General features: G+C 47.3%; 1 protein-coding gene across 7 annotated transcripts in view; it reads right to left on the reverse strand.

Annotated features, from left to right (window-relative positions):
• The window catches only part of SYNJ1 (synaptojanin 1), a 153265-nt gene extending 129649 nt beyond the window's left edge, over positions 1 to 23616 (reverse strand). For all 7 annotated transcript variants that reach the window (XM_063956445.1, XM_063956446.1, XM_063956448.1 and 4 more), the window contains exons 1-2: positions 23504 to 23616; positions 14540 to 14689 (exon numbers count right to left, since the gene is read on the reverse strand). In XM_063956445.1, coding sequence (XP_063812515.1) covers positions 14540 to 14663 — 124 coding nt within the window. In that variant the 5' untranslated portion in view covers positions 14664 to 14689; positions 23504 to 23616. The remainder of the gene's footprint in view (positions 1 to 14539; positions 14690 to 23503) is intronic.
• Between the last annotated feature and the right edge of the window lie 346 nt (positions 23617 to 23962).

Below are 23962 nucleotides of genomic sequence, written 5' to 3' on the forward strand. Positions count from 1 at the left end.
AACACTTTACACATAAACATTGATACACATTCGAAAAAGGGGCGTGGTCACGGGTACATCAGTGTGGTCACGCCCCTTTTCCTATACTTTCAATGGAAGCTTGGAGAGTCAAAAAACGGTACAGACCATAAAGAAAAGGTCCTGTACCTGCCAAAAAGGTGCAGCTGGAGGGTATGCCACTCCATCTGCAGCAAGTCTCTGTGCTGTAGATAGGGGGGAAAACAATCCTTTTACTGCAGCGTCCTATGGGGTCATTCCAAGTTGATCGCTAGCTGCATTCGTTCGCTGTGCAGCGATCAGACAAAAACTCGGCACTTCTCTGCATGCGTATGCAGCGCACGTGCGGCGTACTATTACAACGAGCGATGTAGTTTTACACAGGGTCTAGCGATGATGCTTTTCAGTCGCACAGGCAGCCGCAGAGTGATTGACAGGAAGAGGGCGTTTCTGGGTGTCAACTGACCGTTTTCAGGGAGTGTTCGGAAAAACACAGGCTTGGCTGGCCGAACGCAGGGCGTATTCATGACGTCAAATCAGGAACTGAATGGTCTGAAGTGATTACAAGCGCCGAGTAGGTCTGAAACTGCACAAAAATTTTTTGTATCCGCTCTCCGATCCCTTCGTTCCCACTTCTGCTAAGCTAAAATACACTCCCACTGGGCGGCAGCATAGCGTTTGCACGGCTGCTAAAAACTGCTAGCGAGCGATCAACTCGGAATGACCACCAATGTCTTGCTGCCAGTCCACCTGCCCCCTCCGGCATCAACAATCCCCACTCCCTAGCCGCGCCGCAGGTGGAACAAAAGCTGCTGCGGCCACCGGCATAGATGTGTATGAAAGCGGCGCAGCGGAAGACTTTCATAGCCCTCCCTGCGCCGCATACTCTCTGAGCCCCGAAGCCTGCTCTGCATGTGATGTCACAGAAGTGCCTCCCCACCACAGCCGCACCCAGATTCCCAGAGGCCCTGACTCCGCAACACAGCACCTGGCCTGACGGCCTGGAAGCCCCGAGATGGTTAATGTAGCGGATAGAGAGGGTGATATCATGGAGGGTAATGTATGGATGCTGAATCAATGTAAGGTGACAGTGCTGTGCAGGGCAGTGGGTGTGCAGTCTGGGCCGGTGCTAGAGTGTTCGGCGCCCCCCCTGCAAACTATAAATTTGCACCCTCGCATACTTTACAAATGCACAGCGCACATAATGACCCCTGTAGTAGAGACACTTACACACGTAATGCCCCCTGTACCAGAGACGCTAACACATGTAATGCCCCCTGAACCAGTGACGCTTACACATGTCACGCCCCCCAGTACCAGTGGCGCTTACACAAGTAACACCCCTTGTAGCAGTGACAATTACACACATAATGCCCCCTGTAGCAGTGACGTTTACACACTTAACGCCCTCTGTACCAGTGCCACTTAGACACGTAAGGCCCCCTGTACCAGTGATGCTTACACACGTAACGCCCCCTGTACCAGAGACGCTTACACACGTAACGCCCCCTGTACCAGTGATGCTTACACACGTAACACCCCCTATACCAGTGACGCTTACACACATAATGCCCCCTCTCCAGTACCGTTTACACACATACATTACACGCATACACAGTCACACATATATACAGTATACACAGACACTATATATATATATATATATATATATATATATATATATATATATATATATATATATATATATATATATATATATATATACACACACACACACTCACTCTCTTTCCAAGCACTTATCTAATGAAGTCTGGCTGGCCGAAGCGGTAGCAGATCAACCTCCTGCTGCAGCATGGTCCCGTGTAGCTCCGCCCCTTACTCCCATCTAGCTCCGCCCACTTTGGCTCCCTCCCGGCCACTGAATGTCACACAGGGGAGGGGAGGGGGGAGAGGAGGTTTTGTGCTGCCGGCGCCGAGGGGGAGAGGAGGCTTTGTGCTGCCAGCGCCAAGGGGGAGAAAAGGTTTTGTGCTTTCGGCGCCGCTGCATGTGTGTAATGTCACTGACACTGCACAGCACTCTCACCTGTTACATTGATTCAGCCAGTCACACAGTTCTGCCAGCCAGTCACTATTGTTAGCACCAGTGTCCCAACGCGCCGCATTACAGGGAAGTAGACGCACTACATAAACTACAGCTCCCAGCAGCCCTTAGCACTGAAGCATTCCGCCCCTTAGGCCTGCTGGGAGCTGTAGTTTATTGCGTACATCTTCTTCCCTGTAATGCAGTGCATTGGGACACCGGCGCGAACAATAGTGACTGGCTGCTGTGCGAGTCTCTGGGAGAGCCACTGCCAAACGGAGGACAGCAGCTTAGCTGCTGACAGGAGGAGAAGCAGGAGAAACATTACCCTCCCCTCCCCCACTCGCAGTACCTCCGGGCCCCATCCGCGGCACAAGCAACCCCCCTCCACCGCCCGCGATAGCTCCGGACCCCCTCCTCCACCCGCAGCGACCCCGCACCCGTACCTCCCGCTACACCACCGCATCCACCCCTCTTCCACCCGGGGCAACCCCGCAACTGCTCCTCCCCCACCGCCTCCGGACCACCACCTGCGGCACCCATGCACCCTCCCCCACCTGCGCCACCACCGCAACCGCCCCTCACGTGGCACCCCAGGATCCCATCCGCCTCTTCCCCGCACCCCCTACTCCCCCAACCAAAGCACCTACTAGGTAATTCACCAGGCCCTGCGTGCGCTGTTCACGCCGTTGCAAGGGGCTTCCACCCCTTAACCATCGCACGCCCTTTGTACGTGCAATATTTAACCACTCACACAATTATGATTGGAGGTAATACTCCATATAATAAAAATATTGCACCCCACAAGGGTGTGCAAGGGTTAACGGGGCGAAGCCCCTTACGACGGTGTGAAGAGCGCCCGTAGGGAGCGATGAATCACCTAGTAGTTAATAGTTAATTAAAATAAGAAATTGCAAATTCGAACCTTTTAAAGTTATACATTAAATCTTTGAATAGTCTTGAAATAGCTGCAATTGTCAGTGGAGTGCTTTTCAAGTTATAATTTTGTAATATATGTGATTTATTTTGTGTTTATTGAACCAAAACTATTCTTCTATAGCAGTGACCCATAACTGTAATTTCGGGTTTCTAGCACTAAATCTAGATTGCATTTGCATACTTTTTGTCTCCCACTGTGTGTGATTGGTTGGGGAAGCCCTGCCTCTCTGCCGAGGAGTTGCCTCTAAAGTAAAGGGCCCTACACACTGGCAGAAAATACTGCACGATATGAACGTTCTCGTTCATTAATGAACGAGAACTCGTTCATATCGTGCAGTGTGTAAGCACCAATGATTAACGATGCGCGGCTCCACGCGCGTTAATTGTTGGTGCCCCATCGCTTATGCATGCAGGCCAATATGTACGAGATTGTCCATATTAGCATGCAGTGTTATGGAGCCGGGTGACGGGGGGAGTGAAGAAACTTCAGTCCCCCCTTTTCCCCCGCCGGGTCGCCCGTCGGCCGTATCCACCGTCGGGCAGCTCGTCGGCGGATCTGCCAGTGTGTAGGGCCCATAAGTAGTCAGAAGGTTGATACACATCCAATGTAACATCAGCTTACACCCACACCATACCATCTGTATCCTTCACTCTACAGGGTATTACACATCCCCCCCTCCTAAGAGATAATAGCTAGAATCTGATTGATTGGTTGCTGGGGGCAACATCTATAAAACCACACCTTATTAAATATACCCCATAGAGACATGGAAATAAAATTCACTGCATAAGAAGAGAAGCTATTGCCCTTTCTCATGTGCATTTAAAATGTGTTTGTCTTGGATATTTTTAAACTGTATTGTTCTATGGTGTCTATGTACTAAGCCTTGGGGAGAGATACAGTGGACAGAGATAAAGTGCCAGCCAATCAACTGTCATTTTTCAAATACAACCTGTAACATGACAGGGAGGAGCTGATTGGCTCGTACTTTAACTCTCTCCAGGGCTTTGTACGTAGACCCCTATATCAGGAAGCCTAATGCCACTAAATATGTCACAAAGAGGGCGAGCATATTCAAATGACTGCTACCAGACATATCGGGGGCGCGGATTGGTAAGTGTATATGCAAAATCTTGTTGCCAATTGTTAAAATTGGTCGGCGGATCGGCCGGCAGAACGATCCATAGGCCAGATGTGTACCCAGCCTATGAGTAAAACGCTTAACTCGGACAAGACAACCTGTCACAGACACGTTTAAAGCGCACAGTTTGGGCGCACTTGCATACACGTCACACAAAATGACATTTATATGCATTTGTACATGATTTTTAACATACTTTAAAATAACACATTACAAGCATCAGATGATGTGAGATGCAGAGTCGGCACAATGCATGTTTATTCACCTGCAGCCAAATCTCCAATGCAGTTTTAATAAATAACCCTCCCCCCCTTCCTCCACCACCCCCGTATGTACACCCCACTGTTAGAAAGTAATTTTATTTACTCAGAACAAGTCAATGCTTGACTACTTGTATTTTTTGGGTCACTCAGGCTTTCACGATAAGGAGACATGCCGCAGGAAGCACAGGAAAATAGGCAACAAGGAAACTGGACCATGTACCCTAACCCATTTGCATGTAAAATAAGACAATAAATGCATGTAATAAACGTGTAATTATATAGACTGTAATCCAATGTGTGACTAGATGAATAATACATGACTGCCAATAGCAGCTCAGCCTATGCACAAATGTCCTAAAGGAAATGTATTATAACTCAGGTTTATGGTGTTCCTGCGCGTCTACGCGGCAACATATCATAGGAACACCACGGAAAACAAGACTGTGACAAGAAAAGGGGCATCCGCTGCAACATCCCCAGCAATATGGCACGGCAGAGCGCCCACGGTTTTTAAATAGCATCACATTTTAAGTTTTTAACATTGCATAAAACGTAGACACGTTCACCTATAAAATCCAGCCTACGATATAAAGCCAAAGGCTAACACTTGTCTACGCAAAGCCTCAGCCAGAGCACCAGCTGCGTGGGCGAGTGAATACTGGGCTGTGTGTAGTGGAATCTTATTTGTATTAAGTGCTGCATGAAATATGTTCCTCAGTCTCTCCGGAGTCCAGTCACTAAACCAAAACATATCTACAAGCAACTGCAAAATAAAATAAAATAACATTACCATTAAATCGGTCCTGTGACCCTCTCCCCCCCCCATACCCCCTCCCAAACAACTTGTTTAGGCGTTATTATTTAACCTCCCAGTGTACTTCTCCCTCAGTTCTACACAGAGTCAGTGGCAATGTAACTGGGGGGATGCCGATGGAAAATAAATGCTGGAATAAATATATGTCTGAGGTAATGATCAGAATAATATACACAATGTGGCGCGGGGGGGGGGTACTAATTACTCAGGCCCAGGTCTGATGGAGAGGCCCAGGACCTTACCCTCTGCTCCTCAGCCCAGCACACGCTGCTGTGTGCTGGGCTGCAGTGTAGCCGAGGCGCTTAAAATACAATTTAATGTCAGTTTTTTTTTTCTAAGGGTGCATGGCCACGCCTCCTGTGATTAGGCCACACCCCTTGAAAAGTACCTGGGCCCGACCAGGCTCTCTACTGCCCTGCCTACACGTGCACCTATTTTATTCTAGAGTTTACCAATCTCCAGCACATTAAGTGCCTCAGTGGTTATCCAATCATTACTGTATGTCAACAGTCAGAATGTTGACACGGATGTAATGTCAACATGTGGTCAGCATACACAATGTCGATATGGTCATTATGCTGAAAGTCACAATGTTGACGGTACAATTTTATGCTAGATTTTGGTTTAGGCTTTATTTCACCAAGATCTATCCTATGTTGACATGAAAAATGTCAACGTAATTACCATGTCCACATTCTGAATGCCGACATAACATGCCACACCCCCTCAGTGAGGTCACTGGTCCTAGCGATCTACTAAGCTAAATGTCTGTTCAGCCCACTAAATGGCTGCTTCCACCGTGTGGTGACAAGTTTACAGTACTTAAAATACACCATAAAAACATGGAGCAATTTGCAGTGTTACTGTGGCAGGGCAGCATGATTACATACTACAAAAAAAGAACACATTTATTGCAGCAAAATAATACACTTTAGTCATAGACTGTGGATTATGTTTGGTCCTCTTGTTAGCTCTCACCAACACTTTATGTGGTAATGCATCTTTAAATCACCTCATTTTTATTCTCTGGGTCAAATTAAAGTGCTAGGATAAACCAATTTCCATAGGATTTAACCTACAATTTCACTTTGGGAATATCTTCCATTTCGGGCCTCCCCAATGTCACCCCCTTTGTGCAGGCTATTTGGCCAGTCACAGGATGCCCATCAAAAGAAGTACATGAACTGTATAAATCACATGATACAGGGGGTCATTCCGACCCGATCGCTTGCTGCAGTTTGTCGCAGTGCAGCGATCGGGTCGGAACTGCGCATGCGCCGGCGCATGGCAGTCGTCGTTGCCTAGCGATCGCCTCAGTCACTGGGCGGGAGGGGGAGCGGTCCGGCTGCGGCGGCTGCGTGACGTCTCACGCAGCTACTGCGGCCAGCGGCAGCGACGAACAACTCCTGGCCAGCCGCAGGAGTTGCGCTGGCCGGGAGTTACTCCAGAAATACAAAAGCATCGCCGCTGTACAATGCTTTTGTACTTGTGTGGGGGGAGGGCCTGACATGCGGGGCGGGCTAGCCCTGTGCTGGGCGTCCCCCCGCATGTCATGGAAGATGATCATAGCTGTGCTAAATTTAGAACAGCTACGATCCACTCGGAATGACCCCCACAGAACTGAAACCAACTTATCAAAATGAAGATAAAAGATTAAAGAGGTCTATTTACTAAGCCTTGGATGGAGATAAAGTCGCTGGAGATAAAGTACCAGCCAATCAGCTCCTGTCATTTTCCAAACACAGCCTGTGACATGGCAGTTAGGAGATGATTGGCTGGTACTTTCTCTCCATCCAAGGCTTAGTAAATAGACCCCTAATACCTGGATAAGTGTACACATCTGTGGTATAATAACTCTCCAGTGCAGAAAGTGTAACCCGCCCTCTTATCACCCGCTGATCACCAGGATTACTGCTGGGGACTGAAGTGGATTATTATTACTCTGGAAAATCCCAGACAGGGAGATGTAGCATGGTAGACGGAAGGCAAGCTATGCACCGCTTAATCAATGTACTTCTGCGTCCTGCGCAATATATTAGCTTGCAGCAGCAGAACCATGATAGCTTTGTGTACAAGCGGCAGTCACGACAGTCATAGCTCAATATGCTGAATAATTGTCATGTAATTACAGTAAATGAAAGTATTATGAGCCATTAGAAGGGATTCGTGCTCAGCACCTGGCCTCAGGCTGGTAATCTTTATATGAGAGCAGTGATTGGGATTCCTGCTGTGTAGCAGAGCTGCAGCCAGTCGTGTATGGGCTGACAGGGATTCCTCCCAGGAGTAATGATTATTCCTATTACCCGGTGTTATGCAATACGTTACATTGTGCCTGTACACTCTGCAGCCCTGGACAATCAGACCACTGGACCAAGAAGAGCTTACAATCTATTTCCATAACACAGGCACAAAACCACAAACACACCAAGGACAATTTAAGTGTAAAGAAAATGAGTCTGCCAGTGTGGGATAGACACAGAGCCCATGCAGAATATATACACTCTATACAGCTAGCACCCTACTCGGAATAAAACCCAGGCACACAGCGCTGCAGCAATGCCATTGGCGAAACGCAACCCCGGGATTAGATCAGTCAAAAAGTTGTTGCATTAATAACGAGAACTGGACCTGAAAGAACGTACTCATCACACGTATTAAACAACCAGCGGTCATAAATAAGATATAGTTACCCTTTCATTGAAGGATCTGCTGTATAGGAAGAATGGACCACAATAACCTGCAGCCAGTTTTAAAGGTCATCATTTTAGAAGTAAGGAGAAGGGGCCACATTATACTGAACAGGAGAAGCCTGTACACATACAGCCTGATGTCACGGTCATTTCCCTACAGATAACAGATCTCATTCATTTCTCATAGTAAGACAGACAAGGTTCCCGTGTATATCTGTATTCTCTCTACAATGACTGATATACCCACCTACCCGACACGTGTGGGGAACCCAGCATCTACCTATACTGACTGATATGCCCACCTACCTGATATGTGTGAGGGAACCTGGCCTCTACCTATTCTGACTGATATGCCCACCTACCTGACACGCGTGTGGGGGAACCCAGCATCTACCTATACTGACTGATATGCCCACCTACCTAACACGTGGAGGAACCTGAAATCTATCTATCTATACTGACTGATATGCCCACCTACCTGACACGTGTGGGGGAATCTGTCTACACTGACTGATATGCCCACCTACCTGACATGTGTGCCAGAACCTGGCATCTATCTATAGTGACTGATATGCCCACCTACCTGACATGTGTGGGGGAAACCTGGCATCTATCTATAGTGACCGATATGCCCACCTACCTGACACGTGTGGGGGAATCTGTCTACACTGACTGATATGCCCACCTACCTGACATGTGTGGGGGAACCTGGCATCTATCTATAGTGACCGATATGCCCACCTACCTGACACGTGTGGGGGAATCTGTCTACACTGACTGATATGCCCACCTACCTGACACGTGTGGGGGAATCTGTCTACACTGACTGATATGCCCACCTACCTGACATGTGTGCCAGAACCTGGCATCTATCTATAGTGACTGATATGCCCACCTACCTGACATGTGTGCCAGAACCTGGCATCTATCTATAGTGACTGATATGCCCACCTACCTGACACGTGTGGGGGAACCTGGCATCTATCTATAGTGACTGATATGCCCACCTACCTGACATGTGTGGGGGAACCTGGCATCTATCTATAGTGACTGATATGCCCACCTACCTGACACGTGTGGGGGAACCTGGCATCTATCTATAGTGACTGATATGCCCACCTACCTGACACGTGTGGAGGAATCGGTCTTGTGTGTAAACGGTCACTATATAATCCCTACAAAGGACGTGTTACTGTAACTGCTGTCAGGAGTTTTCCCAAGCAGAGAAACACTGGAAAGTCTGTATACGTGTAATAATATACACACACATACTATGTAAACCAGACGACCCTGAAGAGTAGTGTAGTGAATAACATTATGGATGGCCGTCTCATTGTTTATACACTTATTCTATGAATGGTGATCTGGGACTGTCTGGATGTAATATATTATGGATAGCAATAATAACACGGCTATCACAATAACACAACACTACCTGGGACACGGCTAAATATTTACAAAGGAAAGATCATATAACAAAATGTAGCATCATCTTCTGAAGATTTCGTTTTGCAGAAGAAGATTATTACATTAGATGCAGAAGGCCGGAGATGTTACATTCAGGGGTTCTCCCTGTTTACAGCCTTGGAGAGTGATAAAGTAAAGAGAGATGAACTCCCCAACCAATCAGCTCCAGTCATTTTTCAAACACAGCCAGTAACTTTGAGGCAGATGTATTAAGCCTGGAGACGGCATAAGGAAGTGATAAGTGCAAGGTGATAAACGCACCAGTCAATCGGCTCCTACGTGTTAATTTACATATTGGAGCTGATTGGCTGGTGCGTTTATCACTTTGCACTTATCACTGGTTTATAACTTCCTTATCCCTTCTCCAGGTTAATACATCTGCCCCATTACTAGCTTCTCTTTCCACCTTATCACTATCCAGGCTTAATACATCCTCCCCCCCCCCCCCCCCCCACCTGTACGATCAGAAGAGAATAATAACACTGTTGCGGATATTTAAAAAGCTAAAATAGCCCTATAAGCCTGTAAATAATATGCAATCATCATAAAACTGCACGCTACATATTTATGAATCTCCCTACAAGCTTGTCTGTCTACTATTTTATAAGGTAAGATGGCCACAAATAAACAAAAAAAAGAAAATCTGAAAAACTCTAGAACACATTGGGCTAAATAATATACTGCGTATGCTCCATCGCCGACACCTACAATGTCTGACAATTACTGAAACCATTTGTTTTGTTTTTTTTTGTTTCTGGCCGACACCGCAGTGGTTCTGTAACGCTGTTTTTACCATGTACGATGCTCAAAAAAAAAAGAATGTATGACGAAGTGTAGTTTCTGTAGGACAGCAAATATTTGATGCACATATATTCTGAAAAGTAAACAGCTCCAATGAGCAGATCAGTCATCGGGGGTACGGTAATTCAACAAGACACTCCTTTAGGTGCTACAGTAGCAGGTGTACTGCGTGCAGAACATGAACAGGCTACATCAATGACAGCAGAACCTGGAACATTTACTACTCACTGCAACCTGGCCAAGCACCCAAGAGTTCTACAGAGAGTGATCCTTGTATGTTCCAACAACATAAGGCAACTATCAGCATGATACACTTAAGCGGGTGCATGGGCAGCCCCCTAACCTTCAAATCGGCCACACATTACCCTTAATCTTAGTGATAAATTATCACAAACTATTTAATCAAAGAAAGAGACTGCTATCTGTAATAACATACCAACTGCATAATAAGCAAGTCAACAGGATGCGGTCAACTTACCTACAATCAAAATCCCGACACCATTGACCGATGGTCAAAATTCCGACAAGGCCAAAATACAGACATTTAAAATACTGACAAGGTCAAAATACCGACATTTAAAATGTCGACAGGTTACAAAGTCGACATGAGTTTTTCATGCGTTTTTTTATTTATTGAAACCGACTTGTCCATACTTTACCATCCCAGTGGACCTGGAGAGGGAATACAATCGTGTGCCGATCCCAGCGACGGGCCGTGCCCAAAGCATAGCGAACGCATCGAGCCATGTGAGGGGACGCGGTACATTTATACGATGTACATATCAACCTATGTCGACATACACACAAAAAACAATAAAAAACTCGTGTCGACGTTTTGACCTGTTAAATGTCGGTATTTTGACCTTGTCGGTATATTAAATGTTGGTATTTTGACCTTGTTGGGATTTTGACCGTCGAGATTTTGATTGTAGGTATATCATACTGATCCCCTTCCAACAACGGGAAGGAGCTGGGGGCAGTAGATGTAGGACTGGACTGCCCCCAGTTGCCCATTACTGCTGTAGGCACATCAATGATGGTTACCGAATCAGTCCAATCAAACACAGGCTTTAATCCTGCAGCTCTCTAATATCATGCACAGGTGCTGTATATATGGTGGGCAGAGGGGGGCTCGTCATCTATATTGGGGCGCCACGTGAGAGTTTCTGGCCAGGCAGCACACTAGTAAGAGAGGGTGTGAGGGTACTGTGCAGAAGGACGACATACTTTACAGTCACTGCTAATCAACTACATAGAAATAGAATGTAATTAAATGTAAAATTGTGCAGCTCTTCTACAGCGTATAGCAGAACGCACACACATAGAAAATGAAGACTTTGGTGCTGGAATCCACCCAACCAAAACTACAGCTGTCATTCTACAGAACACACTCATCTCTATGGGGAAATGAAAGGTTTCCAAATGTCTAATTATTGCATAATCCAGATTTGCACAGTATAACTGAAGCGTGCACACTGCCTCATTTACACCACTGAAGAGCATGTAAAGCCTGCATCTGATACTAATTAGAATTGGAGCTAGGTAATAACTGAACGGTTTGAATTTAACTGTGCACATTCAGGTCAAAGGACTTGCAATTGGCCCGAGACTGAACAGTGGTCAAATGCTTCTATCGGATAACAAAGGTGGTCACTGACTGTCCAAACAGAGTACACCCTAACAGGACAAGGACCATCGACAGAGATCACTTTCCAAGTTACCATGGAGAGTAGTATCATTCCTTCGAAAGAGTGGTGAAGTGGAGGAGTTGCCCGTAGCAACTAGCTTCTACCTATCATTTTATAGACTGAACTAGATAAATGCTAGGTAGAAGCCAGTCCCTACGGCAGGGGTGGGCAAACTACGGCCAGCGGGCCACATGTGGCCCGTGAACTGATCCTGCCCGGTCCGCATCAGTGTGCAATGACAAGCGCCCCGACTGGCTGAGCTGCTTGTCATTGCGCTGCATTACCTCTGAGCCATGGGCGGCGGCGCTGCTGGTCATGTTGGATACAGCCGGCCAGATTACCTGTGATATCAGGTTACGTTGGGGGTGGAGCCAAAGGCAGAGCGGCAGCGTGGATGCGGGTGGCGTGCAGTTTGAACACATGCAACAGCACAGGCACATCACTATCTGGACTCGGGGAAGAGCACCTAAGTAATGGTGGGTGGCAGCGGGACCTGCCTGGCGAGGGGGCAGGGGTGCCAGGGCGGGGGTAGCTGGCAATTCTGTCCAGGGAGGGAAGCTGGTAACTTTGTCTGGGGAGGGGAGCTGATTATTTTGTCCACGGAGGGAGGAGATGAGAGGGAAGATGATAACTGTAAAAAGTTTTTTTATTTTTAATTATTATTATTATTATTATTATTAACAATTGTGATTGGTAGCAAGTGGTGTTTTGACACCTGACTATTCATTGTCGGTGGCAGTAGGGAATGCACTCGAAGCATAATCTGCGATAAGTACCCTGCTGGAGCCACATTGTTTTGTGTGTGGCCCTCAATATTCATTGGAAAGTGTTAAGTGGCCCCCCAGCTGAAATAATTGCCCACCCCTGCCCTATGGGCAACTCACATTCCTTACAAGGATTGATACATCTCTACCCATATGAGCTGAATGTTACAGGGATAACCGGTTCCACTCCTGATATTAGGGAACCCAATAAAATCATGGAGATAACAACTGGGTATATCTTGTTTTGTTTTGATTTGGGTTTTTTTTTTTTAAGTGTACTTTTAATTAATTATGAAGCAAAGAAGGAGATCAATAAGGTGAAGTGTGTCTCTAGAAGCTCTATCAAGAAAATAACTGAGACTAAGCAATATGGCTTCTAGAACCAAAGTTCTGAGAGGGAATGGGGGGGCTTCACCAAACAAAAGTGATAAAAAGACAACAAAGGCCATAAGGGTATGCAGTTATATTCCCGACAGGCATTTAAATGCCGACAAACGGAATCCCTACCGCCGGCCAGAAACCCCTCTTGGGTGGTGGCCCACGCCACGTCTCTATACCAGCTGGATCAGTCGTTTATGTTGTTGTAACTGTAAAAAACTAATAGCCATCTTATATATGGGCTCCATTGCTCTACAACTGTTAGAAGTACAACCAGACAGCACAAGCATTGGCCCTCATTCCGAGTTGTTCGCTCGCTAGCTGCTTTTAGCAGCAGTGCACACGCTAAGCCGCCGCCCTCTGTGAGTGTATCTTAGCTTAGCAGAATTGCGAACGAAAGATTAGCAGAATTGTGAATAGAAATTTCTTAGCAGTTTCTGAGTAGCTCCAGACTTACTCCTACATTGCGATCAGTTCAGTCAGTTTCGTTCCTGGTTTGACGTCACAAACACACCCAGCATTCGGCCAGACACTCCCCCGTTTCTCCAGACACTCCCGCGTTTTTCCCTGAAACGCCTGCGTTTTTCCGCACACTCCCATAAAAACGGCCAGTTTCCGCCCAGAAACACCCACTTCCTGTCAATCACACTCCGATCAGCAGAACGATGAAAATACCTCGTTAAGTCGTGAGTAAAATACCAAACTTTTGTGCAAATTTACTTGGCGCAGGCGCACTGCGAACATTGCGCAGTTTGCGACTAATCGCTCCGTAGCGGGGAAAAAATAACGAGTGAACAACTCGGAATGACCCCCATTGTACATGATATTGGGGCAGATGTATTAACATGGAGAAGGCATAAGGAAGTGATAATGCAGTGATAAGTGCAAGGTGATAATCGGCTCCAATATGCAAATTAACAGTTAGGATCTGATTGGCTGGTGCGTTTATCACTTCCTTATGCTGTCTCCAGGCTTAATACATCTGCCCCAATGTTCCTAATTGTTTCATTGTAGCACGAAGACGTTTTATTGCTGTAACACTGCTTCAAATATGAACTATTGACAGAAGGAAATCCTTCCCTGGGATACAACGGGAACCGGACCTCGGCCAGGTACAGTGCAAACATAGACCGTGCTTTAGATAAGAAAGAATTTGAAACGCTTCCAGAAAATGGGTGAGAGAGACAGAAGCCTGGAACAAATCATATACAGCAACAAGCTCCACACACAGGATTTCATTTATTTTACATGTAAACAAATAATCTGTTACAGGGTCAGACAGAGACGAAACAAAGTTTCATGCACAGAATACACACACATGCCTACGCACCATGCAAAGTCATGGTTGAGAAAGCCAAACAGTAACCAGCAGAACATCTATTATCTAATACTCAGTCTCTGGGAAGAGACACATATAGGGCGGTATTCAATTGTTTGAAAAGACAGTTGGGTGTCTGTTTTTCCCTATCTAATAGACAGCAAAAAACAGACACCCAGCCGACTTTTCAAACAATTTAATTCCCCCCATAGTGCGTGCAATAGTAACATAACTTACAGAGGACCGCCACTGCTCCAGACTCAAACATCAGACACTCCTCTTTGTTTCGGGACTCCACCATTAAACTGAAGGGAGGAGGATCCAGTTTGTGAAAGATCCGATATCCTTTACTAAACGCCATGTTTATGTTGGATCGGATAATAAGCCCTAGAAAAGACAAAATCGATTCTTCAGCAAATGTGTCATTATATGTTAAACCAAAAATAAAAACAAATAAATTATATAAAAACAAACACAAATATAGTATACATACGAGTGGTAACAAAAACTAAAAATGGGGGGTATTAAATTTTTTGAAAAGTCTAAAAGACATGAAAAAATAAGATTTTAAACCTACCGGTAAATCTTTTTCTCCTAGTCCGTAGAGGATGCTGGGGACTCCGTAAGGACCATGGGGTATAGACGGGCTCCGCAGGAGACATGGGCACTATAAAGAACTTTAGAATGGGTGTACACTGGCTCCTCCCTCTATGCCCCTCCTCCAGACCTCAGTTAGAGAAACTGTGCCCAGAGGAGATGGACAATACGAGGAAAGGAATTTGTTAATCTAAGGGCAAGATTCACACCAGCCCACACCATATAAACTGGAATATACGCAACCAGTTAACAGTATGAACACAAAACAGTATCAGATAAAGACTGATCTCAACTGTAACATAACCCTTATGTAAGCAACAACTATATACAAGCCTTGCAGATTTTGTCCGCACTGGGACGGGCGCCCAGCATCCTCTACGGACTAGGAGAAAAAGATTTACCAGTAGGTTTAAAATCTTATTTTCTCTTACATCCTAGAGGATGCTGGGGACTCCGTAAGGACCATGGGGTTTATACCAAAGCTCCAGACCGGGCGGGAGAGTGTGGACGACTCTGCAGCACCGACTGAGCAAACGCAAGGTCCTCATCAGCCAGGCTATCAAACTTATAGAACTTTGCAGAAGTGTTTGAACCTGACCAGGTAGCTGCTCGGCAAAGCTGTAAAGCCGAGACGCCTCGGGCAGCCGCCCAAGAAGAGGCCACTTTCCTAGTGGAATGGGCCTTTACCGAATTTGTTAACGGCAATCCTGCCGTAGAATGAGCCTGCTGACTCGTGTTACAGATCCAGCGAGCAATAGTCTGCTTCGAAGCAGGAGCGCCAACTTTGTTGGCTGCATACAGGACAAACAGTGCTTCTGTTTTCCTAACCCGAGCCGTCCTGGCTACATAGATTTTTAAGGCCCTGACTACATCCAGGGACTTGGAGTCCTCCAAGTCACACGTAGCCACAGACACCACAATAGGTTGGTTCATATGAAATGAAGAAACCACCTTAGGCAAAAATTGAGGACGAGTCCTCAACTCTGCTCTATCCACATGGAAGATCAAGGCCGCCAATTCGGACACCCGCCTTGCAGATGCCAAGGCCAACAACATGACCACCTTCCAAGTGAGAAATTTCAATTAAACCGTTTGAAGAGGTTCAAACCAGTGAGACTTCAGGAACCGTAACACCACGTTAAGGTCCCTAGGTGCCACTGGGGGCACAAAAGGAGGCTGGATGTGCAGTACTCCTTTTACAAAAGTCTGGACTTCTGGGAGAGAAGCCAATTCCTTCTGAAAGAAAATAGATAGGGCCAAAATCTGTACCTTAATGGAGCCTAATTTTAGGCCCATATCCACTCCTGTCTGTAGAAAGTGGAGAAAACGGCCCAGATGGAAATCTTCGGTAGGAGCATTCTTGGCTTCACACCAAGATACATACTTCCTCCAGATACGGTGATAATGTTTTGCCGTCACCTCCTTCCTAGCCTTTATCAGAGTAGGGATGACTTCCTCCGGAATACCTTTCCCGGCTAGGATTCGGCGTTCAACCGCCATGCCGTCAAACGTAACCGCGGTAAGTCTTGGAACACGCTGGGCCCCTGTTGTAACAGGTCCTCCCTGAGAGGAAGAGGCAATGGATCTTCTGTGAGCATCTCCTGAAAATCTGAATACCAGACCCTTCGAGGCCAATCTGGAACAATGAGTATTGTTTTTACCCTTTTTTGTCTTATGATTCTCAACATTTTTGAGATGAGAGGAAGAGGGGGGAACACATAGACCGACTGAAACACCCAAGGTGTCACCAAGGCGTCCACCGCTACTGCCTGAGGGTCCCTTGACCTGGCACAAAACCTCCGAAGCTTCTTGTAGAGGCGTGACGCCATCATGTCTATGTGAGGAATTCCCCAAAGACTTGTTATCTCTGTAAAAACTTCTTGATGAAGTCCCCACTCTCTTGGATGGAGATCGTGTCTGCTGAGGAAGTCTGCTTCCCAGTTGTCCACTCCCGGAATGAAGACCGCTGACAGAGCGCTTACGTGATTTTCCACCCAGCGAAGAATCCTGGTGGCTTCCGCCATTGCCACTCTGCTCCTTGTCCCGCCTTGGCGGTTTACATAAGCCACGGTTGTGACGTTGTCTGATTGAATCAGAACCGGTAGGTCGCGAAGAAGATCCTCCGCTTGTCGTAGGCCGTTGTATATGGCCCTCAATTCCAGTACGTTGATGTGTAGACAAGCCTCCTGGCTTGACCATAGCCCCTGAAAATTTCTTCCTTGTGTGACTGCTCCCCATCCTCGGAGGCTCACGTCCATGGTCACCAGAACCCAGTCCAGAATGCCGAACCTGCGACCCTCTAGAAGGTGAGCACTTTGCAGAACCACAGGAGAGACACCCTGGCCCGGGGGGACAGGCTTATCTTCTGATGTATTAGTAGATGGGACCCGGACCACTTGTCCAGGAGGTCCCAATGAAACGTCCTTGCATGAAACCTGCCGAAGGGGATGGCCTCGTAGGCTGCCACCATTTTCCCCAGAACTCGAGTGCATTGATGAACAGACACTCTTTTTGATTTTAGCAAGTCTCTGACCATGTTCTGGAGGTCCTGGGCTTTTTCCATCGGGAGAAAAACCCTCTTCTGTTCCGTGTCCAGAATCATGCCTAGGAATGATAGTCGAGTCGTTGAAATCAATTGCGACTTTGGCAGATTGAGAATCCAACCGTGTTGTTGTAGCACTTTCAGGGAGAGCGACACGCTCTTCTGCAATTGAACTCTCGATCTTGCTTTTATCAGGAGATCGTCCAAGTATGGGATAATTGTGACTCCCTGCCTGCGCAGGAGCACCATCATCTCCGCCATCACCTTGGTGAAAATCCTCGGGGCCGTGGAAAGCCCAAACGGCAACATCTGAAACTGGTAATGACAGTCCTGTACAGCGAATCCGAGATACGCCTGATGAGGAGGATATATGGGGACATGAAGGTATGCATCCTTTATGTCGAGTGACACCATAACCCCCCCCCCCCCCTTCCAGACTGGAGATCACAGCCCGGAGCGATTCCATCTTGAATTTGAACTTTCTCAAGTACAGGTTTAAGGATTTTAGATTTAAAATGGGTCTGACAGAACCATCCGGCTTCGGGACCACAAACAGGGTCGAATAGTACCCTTTCCCCTGTTGGACTAGGGGAACCTTGACAATCACTTGCTGTTGATACAGCTTTTGAATTGCAGCGAACACCACTTCCCTCTCTGGGGGAGAAGCTGGCAAGGCCGACTTGAAAGTCGGTGAGGGGGCACCTCTTCGAATTCCAGTTTGTAGCCTTGGGATACAATATCCATCGCCCAAGGATCCACGTCTGACAGAACCCAGACCTGGCTGAAGAGTCGAAGACGTGCCCCCACCGGTGCGGACTCCCTCAGTGGAGCCCCAGCGTCATGCGGTGGATTTAGTAGAAGCTGGGGAGGACTTCTGCTCCTGGGAACTAGCCGTAGCAGGCATTCTTTTCCCTCTACCTCTGGCGAGGAAAGATGAGCCCTGACCTCTTCTGGACTTACGCGACCGAAAGGACTGCATCTGATACTATGGAGTTTTCTTTTGCTGTGGGGGAACAAAAGGCAAAAAGGTAGATTTACCCGCGGTAGCTGTGGCAACCAGGTCCGCGAGACCTTCCCCAAATAAAACTTCACCTTTGTATTGCAAAACCTCCATATGTTTCTTTGAGTCGGCATCACCCGTCCATTGTCGAGTCCACATGGCGCGCCTAGCAGAAACCGCCATGGTGTTGGCTCTCGACCCCAGCAGCCCAACAGCTCTTTGAGCATCCCTCATATATAAGACTGCGTCTTTAATGTGGCCTAAGGTTAATAAAATGTTATCCCTATCTAGGGTATCAAGGTCAGCTGACAAGGTATCTGTCCAAGCTGCAACTGCACTACAAACCCATGCCGATGCTATTGCCGGTCTGAGCAAAGCACCTGTATGCGCATAAATAGACTTTAAAGTAGTTTCCTGCCTGCGATCAGCAGGATCTTTGAGGGCTACCGTGTCCGGAGACGGTAGCGCCACTTTCTTGGACAGGCGTGTTAAAGCCTTGTTCACCCTGGGTGAGGATTCCCAACGTACCCTGTCCCGTGCAGGGAAAGGATATGCCATAAGAATCCTGTTGGGAATCTGCAGTTTTTTATCAGGAGTTTCCCAAGCCTTTTCAAATAACTCGTTAAGTTCATGGGATGGGGGAAAGGTTACCTCAGGTTTCTTTTCCTTATACATGCGCACCCTCGTGTCAGGGACCGAGGGGTCATCTGTGATATGCAAAACCTCTTTTATTGCAATAATCATATAATGAATACTTTTTGCCACCCTCGGGTGCAACCTCGCTTCATCGTAGTCGACACTGGAGTCAGAGTCCGTGTCGGTATCAGTGTCTGCTATCTGGGATAGCGGACGTTTTTGAGACCCAGAAGGGCCCGGTGACCCAGCCAAAGCCGTGGATTGACTCCCTGCTCTTTCCCTGGACTCTGCTTTGTCCAATCTCTTATGTAATAAGGTCACATTTGCATTTAAAACATTCCACATGTCCATCCTATCATGAGTCGGCGTTGCCGACGGCGACACCACAATCATCTGCTCCACCTCCTCCTTAGCTGAGCCTTCCGCATCAGACATGCCGACACACTCGTACCGACACCCCCACACACACAGGGATATAGTTATAAGGAGACAGTTCCCCAATAATGCCCTTTGGAGAGACAGAGAGAGAGTATGCCAGCACACCCCCAGCGCCAACTGACACTGGAAAATAATGTCCCAGATAACAGCGTTTTTATATTAGATTACTGTGTAATACACTCACTGCGCCTTACAAGTGCCCCCCCCCCCCCTCCTCTTTTCAGCCCTGTGTCACCGTGTTCAGCAGGGGAGAGACCGGGGAGCCAGCTTCTCTGCAGATCTCTGTGGAGAAAATGGCGCTGGTTAGTGCTGAGGGACCAAGCTCCGCCCCCTTCCCCCCCCCGGCGGCGGGCTTCGGTCCCACACAAAATATTTCAAACTGGCAGGGGATATAAAGAATTACTGCCTCCGCAGTGTCTATGCCAGATAGAGAGGTTTTATTGCTGCCCAGGGCGCCCCCCCTGTGCCCTGCACCCATCAGTGCCCGCTAGTGTGTGTAGTGTGTGTGTGGGATCAATGGCTTACCTCAGTGAAGATCCGAATTCTTCTGCCGCCTTGAAGTCTTCTTTTCTTCTTATACTGACCCGACTTCTATCTTCCGGCTCTGCGAGGAGGACGGCGGCGCGGCTCTGGGACGAACGGCGGGGGGTGACCCGCGTTCCGACTCCCTCTGGAGCTAATGGTGTCCAGTAGCCTAAGAAGCAGAGCCTATCACTTAAGTAGGTCTGCTTCTCTCTCCTCAGTCCCACGATGCAGGGAGCCTGTTGCCAGCAGTGCTCCCTGAAAATAAAAAACCTAACAAAATTATTTTTCAGAGAAACTCAGGAGAGCTCCCTGTAATGCACCCAGTCTCCTCTGGACACAGGATCTAACTGAGGTCTGGAGGAGGGGCATAGAGGGAGGAGCCAGTGCACACCCATTCTAAAGTTCTTTATAGTGCCCATATCTCCTGCGGAGCCCGTCTATACCCCATGGTCCTTACGGAGTCCCCAGCATCCTCTAGGACATAAGAGAAAAAACAGACACCCAACCGAATTTTCAAACAATTGAATATCCCCCAATGGATGCATTTATAATGCAAATGTAGCGTCTATAAATGGATCTGGAATAGTTACTGTATGAAAAGAGACCATACATAACGGACTGCCCACAAAACGGAGGTGGCATGCCTCCGTTTTGGGAAACGCTTCCACTACCGGCCCCAAATGGACATTTAATCAGGCTGGGGCTTAGGGGGCACTGCGTCCGACAGCGCAAGACCCATTCTGCACATGTGCAGTTCGGCAAACATCGGAGATTTCAGTAAACCATCGGTTTGCGTACATATCCGAATCACCTCAATGTTGTTTAAGTTGCGCACCAAGGTATTTATTTTAATACACAGGGGGATATCCAATTAGCCCCGGTAATTTACCCCCGATAAGCCAGCATGAGCAGTGGCTTATCGAGGGTTACCGTGACACTGCACCTGGTGTGGGCTCCTGACAGCTCCCGGTGCAGCGCGCTGCCGCCTGCCTGTGAGATAAACAGACACTGCGCCGAACGCAGACCCCCAGCAGCAGTCACCCGGCGGCTTCCCTCAGCCAGCCTCGTGCGAAAACGGGTCTGTTTCTACCGAAAACACACAGGTTTAACTGAACCTGTGTGTTTTCGGGAGAAAATGGCATTTTTTTGTTTTACAGGCGATAAATCTGGATAGCCTGTAAAAACTAAATCGGTGAAACATCGGGAAAAACCGCGAAAACCATACGTTTTTCGCACCCGATGTTTAACCGGAGCTAATAGGATATCCCCCTTAATCTTCAATCTCAGAACATCTAATGTGCACATGCACAGACGACCACTTACCAAGCACCTCCAGTCCAGTATTTAAGGATATCATACATAAGCACAGGTGACTTAATTAGCACAGTAGTCAGTTTAATCATACCATCTGTGCACAAGTATGGATATCATTAAAACCTGTACTGTTACCACAGGTACACATTAGGCAATACAGTGTTCTGACGCGGATCGGAACGCTATATCGTGCAAGTCGCTAGGGGTCTATTCATGAAGCAGTGAAAACAGCGGAGAAGTGAGCCAGTGGAGAAGTTGCCCATGGCAACCAAAAAGCATTGAAGTAACATTTATCAAGTGCATTTTATAATACATAGCAGCTGATTGGTTGCCATGGGCAACTTCTCCACTGTTTTCACTGCTTCATGAATAAACCTCATATGCTCCTGCAGGTCGTTCCCTGGGTTGTCCCGCCGAGCTTGCTGCACTTCCAATGGGATGACCCAGGAAACAATGGAATGCAGCTACATGCGGCAGGTAACAATATATCACACCATCGTCCACCACAACGTGTAGTGTGTACGGCACTGCGATATATCGTACCATCGGTCGTGCCGTCGGCTGGAATACACATGGTTCTGATGTGTACCCAGCTTTAGGGTGCCTTTGGCGACCGAGTTTGGGAAAGCCTGACTTAGCCTAAACTGATTAATTAGCACACGAGCTTACAGTTTAATTCTGGAATATTAACATCTAGATAAAAGTGTATCCATTCAAAAATAAAATACAGAACCTACTCCAATAGCGGATCAGGCTCATGTATGTTATTATGAAAAAATATGACCCATCCTTATTCTAGTGGGACTTCACATCTTCACATCATATACGACATGTCATGATATAGGATATATGATCCAGTCTAATACCAGAGGGACTAAACATACGATTCAAATGCAACATCATGCTATATGATAGTCTGTTACTAGAGGGGACAAATAACATGCTCTAGAATATAAGACCACCCTAATACTACAGGATGGTACATATTATACACCTGACATGATACAGGATACATAAGACAATCTGTTACTAGAGGGGATTGTACATATATACACAGAACATGTCAGGATATATAATCCAGTCGGTTACTAGAGAGCACTGCACATGTTATACATATTAAATGGCAGGATATAATTAGTAAAGAGAACTATACATGTTATGCAGATGACATGTCGGGAGAAATCTACGGAACCCAGGGTACATATACAAAACATGTCAGGATACCCAGGGTACGTATTACACACATGACATGTCAGGGTAAGGATGCATGACCCAGTGCACATATTACACACATGACATGTCAGGGATCAGGATGCATGACCCAGTGCACATATTACACACAACATGTCAGTATAAGGATACATGACCCAGTGCAGAAATTACACACATGAAATGTCAGGGATGAGGATGCATGACACCAGTGCACATATTACACACATGACATGTCAGGATGAGGATACATGACACAAGTGCACATATTACACACATGACATGTCAGGGATGAGGATGCATGACACCAGTGCACATATTACACACATGACATGTCAGGATGAGGATGCATGACACCAGTGCACATATTACACCCATGACATGTCAGGGATGAGGATACATGACACCAGTGCACATATTACACACATGACATGTCATCAGTGCACATATTACACACATGACATGTCTGGGTAAGGATGCATGACACCAGTGCTCATATTACACATGACATGTCAGGATAGGGATACATGACACCAGTGCACATATTACACACATGACATGTCAGGATGAGGATGCATGACATTGACACCAGTGCACATATTACACACATGACATGTCAGGATGAGGATGCATGACACCAGTGCACATACTACACATGACATGTCAGGATGAGGATGCATGACACCAGTGCACATATTACACACGTCAGGATAAGGTTACATGACCCTCTCAGTGGCTATGGCTGCGCTGCCTGGGGGCAGGGGGTCAGGGCACAGGTCAGGCAAGGTGCGGGCACTGTAAAGTGAGGGGCCTGCTGATGCCAGGGCCTCCCTCGGTCTGTACACAGCGGTCAGCTGACGAGTCAGAGCGGGGAGGAGGGTGCGGGTCTGCACAGCGTTAGGCCGGGATGCCAGGGAAGGGGTGAGGGCGGAATACATACCGGTGCCCGGAGACGTCCGCTGCCCACAGCCGCCTGCACCGACCACTGACACTGACTGCTCCTAAGCGGCGGATACACAGACAGTCTGCTGCTGCTGGCCCCAGCGCCGGCCACGCCCTCTCCCGCCTCTCTGCACACTTCGGCTGCTGATTGGCCGGCTAGCCAGATGACGTACAAGTGATCGGGCAGCCATATTTAGTACTGGCGTGCCATAAATCTGCAGGCCCAGCTAGTTGCTAAGGTACTATAATATAATCTGGTCTGGGTGAAATAACTGGTGATAGAAAAAATATATCATTGGTAACATTAATCCTATTGTGCTGCAGCAATGTATAGTGCCCTGGCAGAGACTGGGCACATGGTGCATTCAGCCCTGGGTCAGAGATAGAGCAGGTAGCATAAATAAGTGATGAGGAAGATTGCACAGCTGTATTACAGGCGATGGAGTACAGAGACTGC

Source organism: Pseudophryne corroboree, chromosome 2 (genome assembly GCF_028390025.1).
Source record: "Pseudophryne corroboree isolate aPseCor3 chromosome 2, aPseCor3.hap2, whole genome shotgun sequence".
NCBI lineage: Eukaryota > Metazoa > Chordata > Amphibia > Anura > Myobatrachidae > Pseudophryne > Pseudophryne corroboree.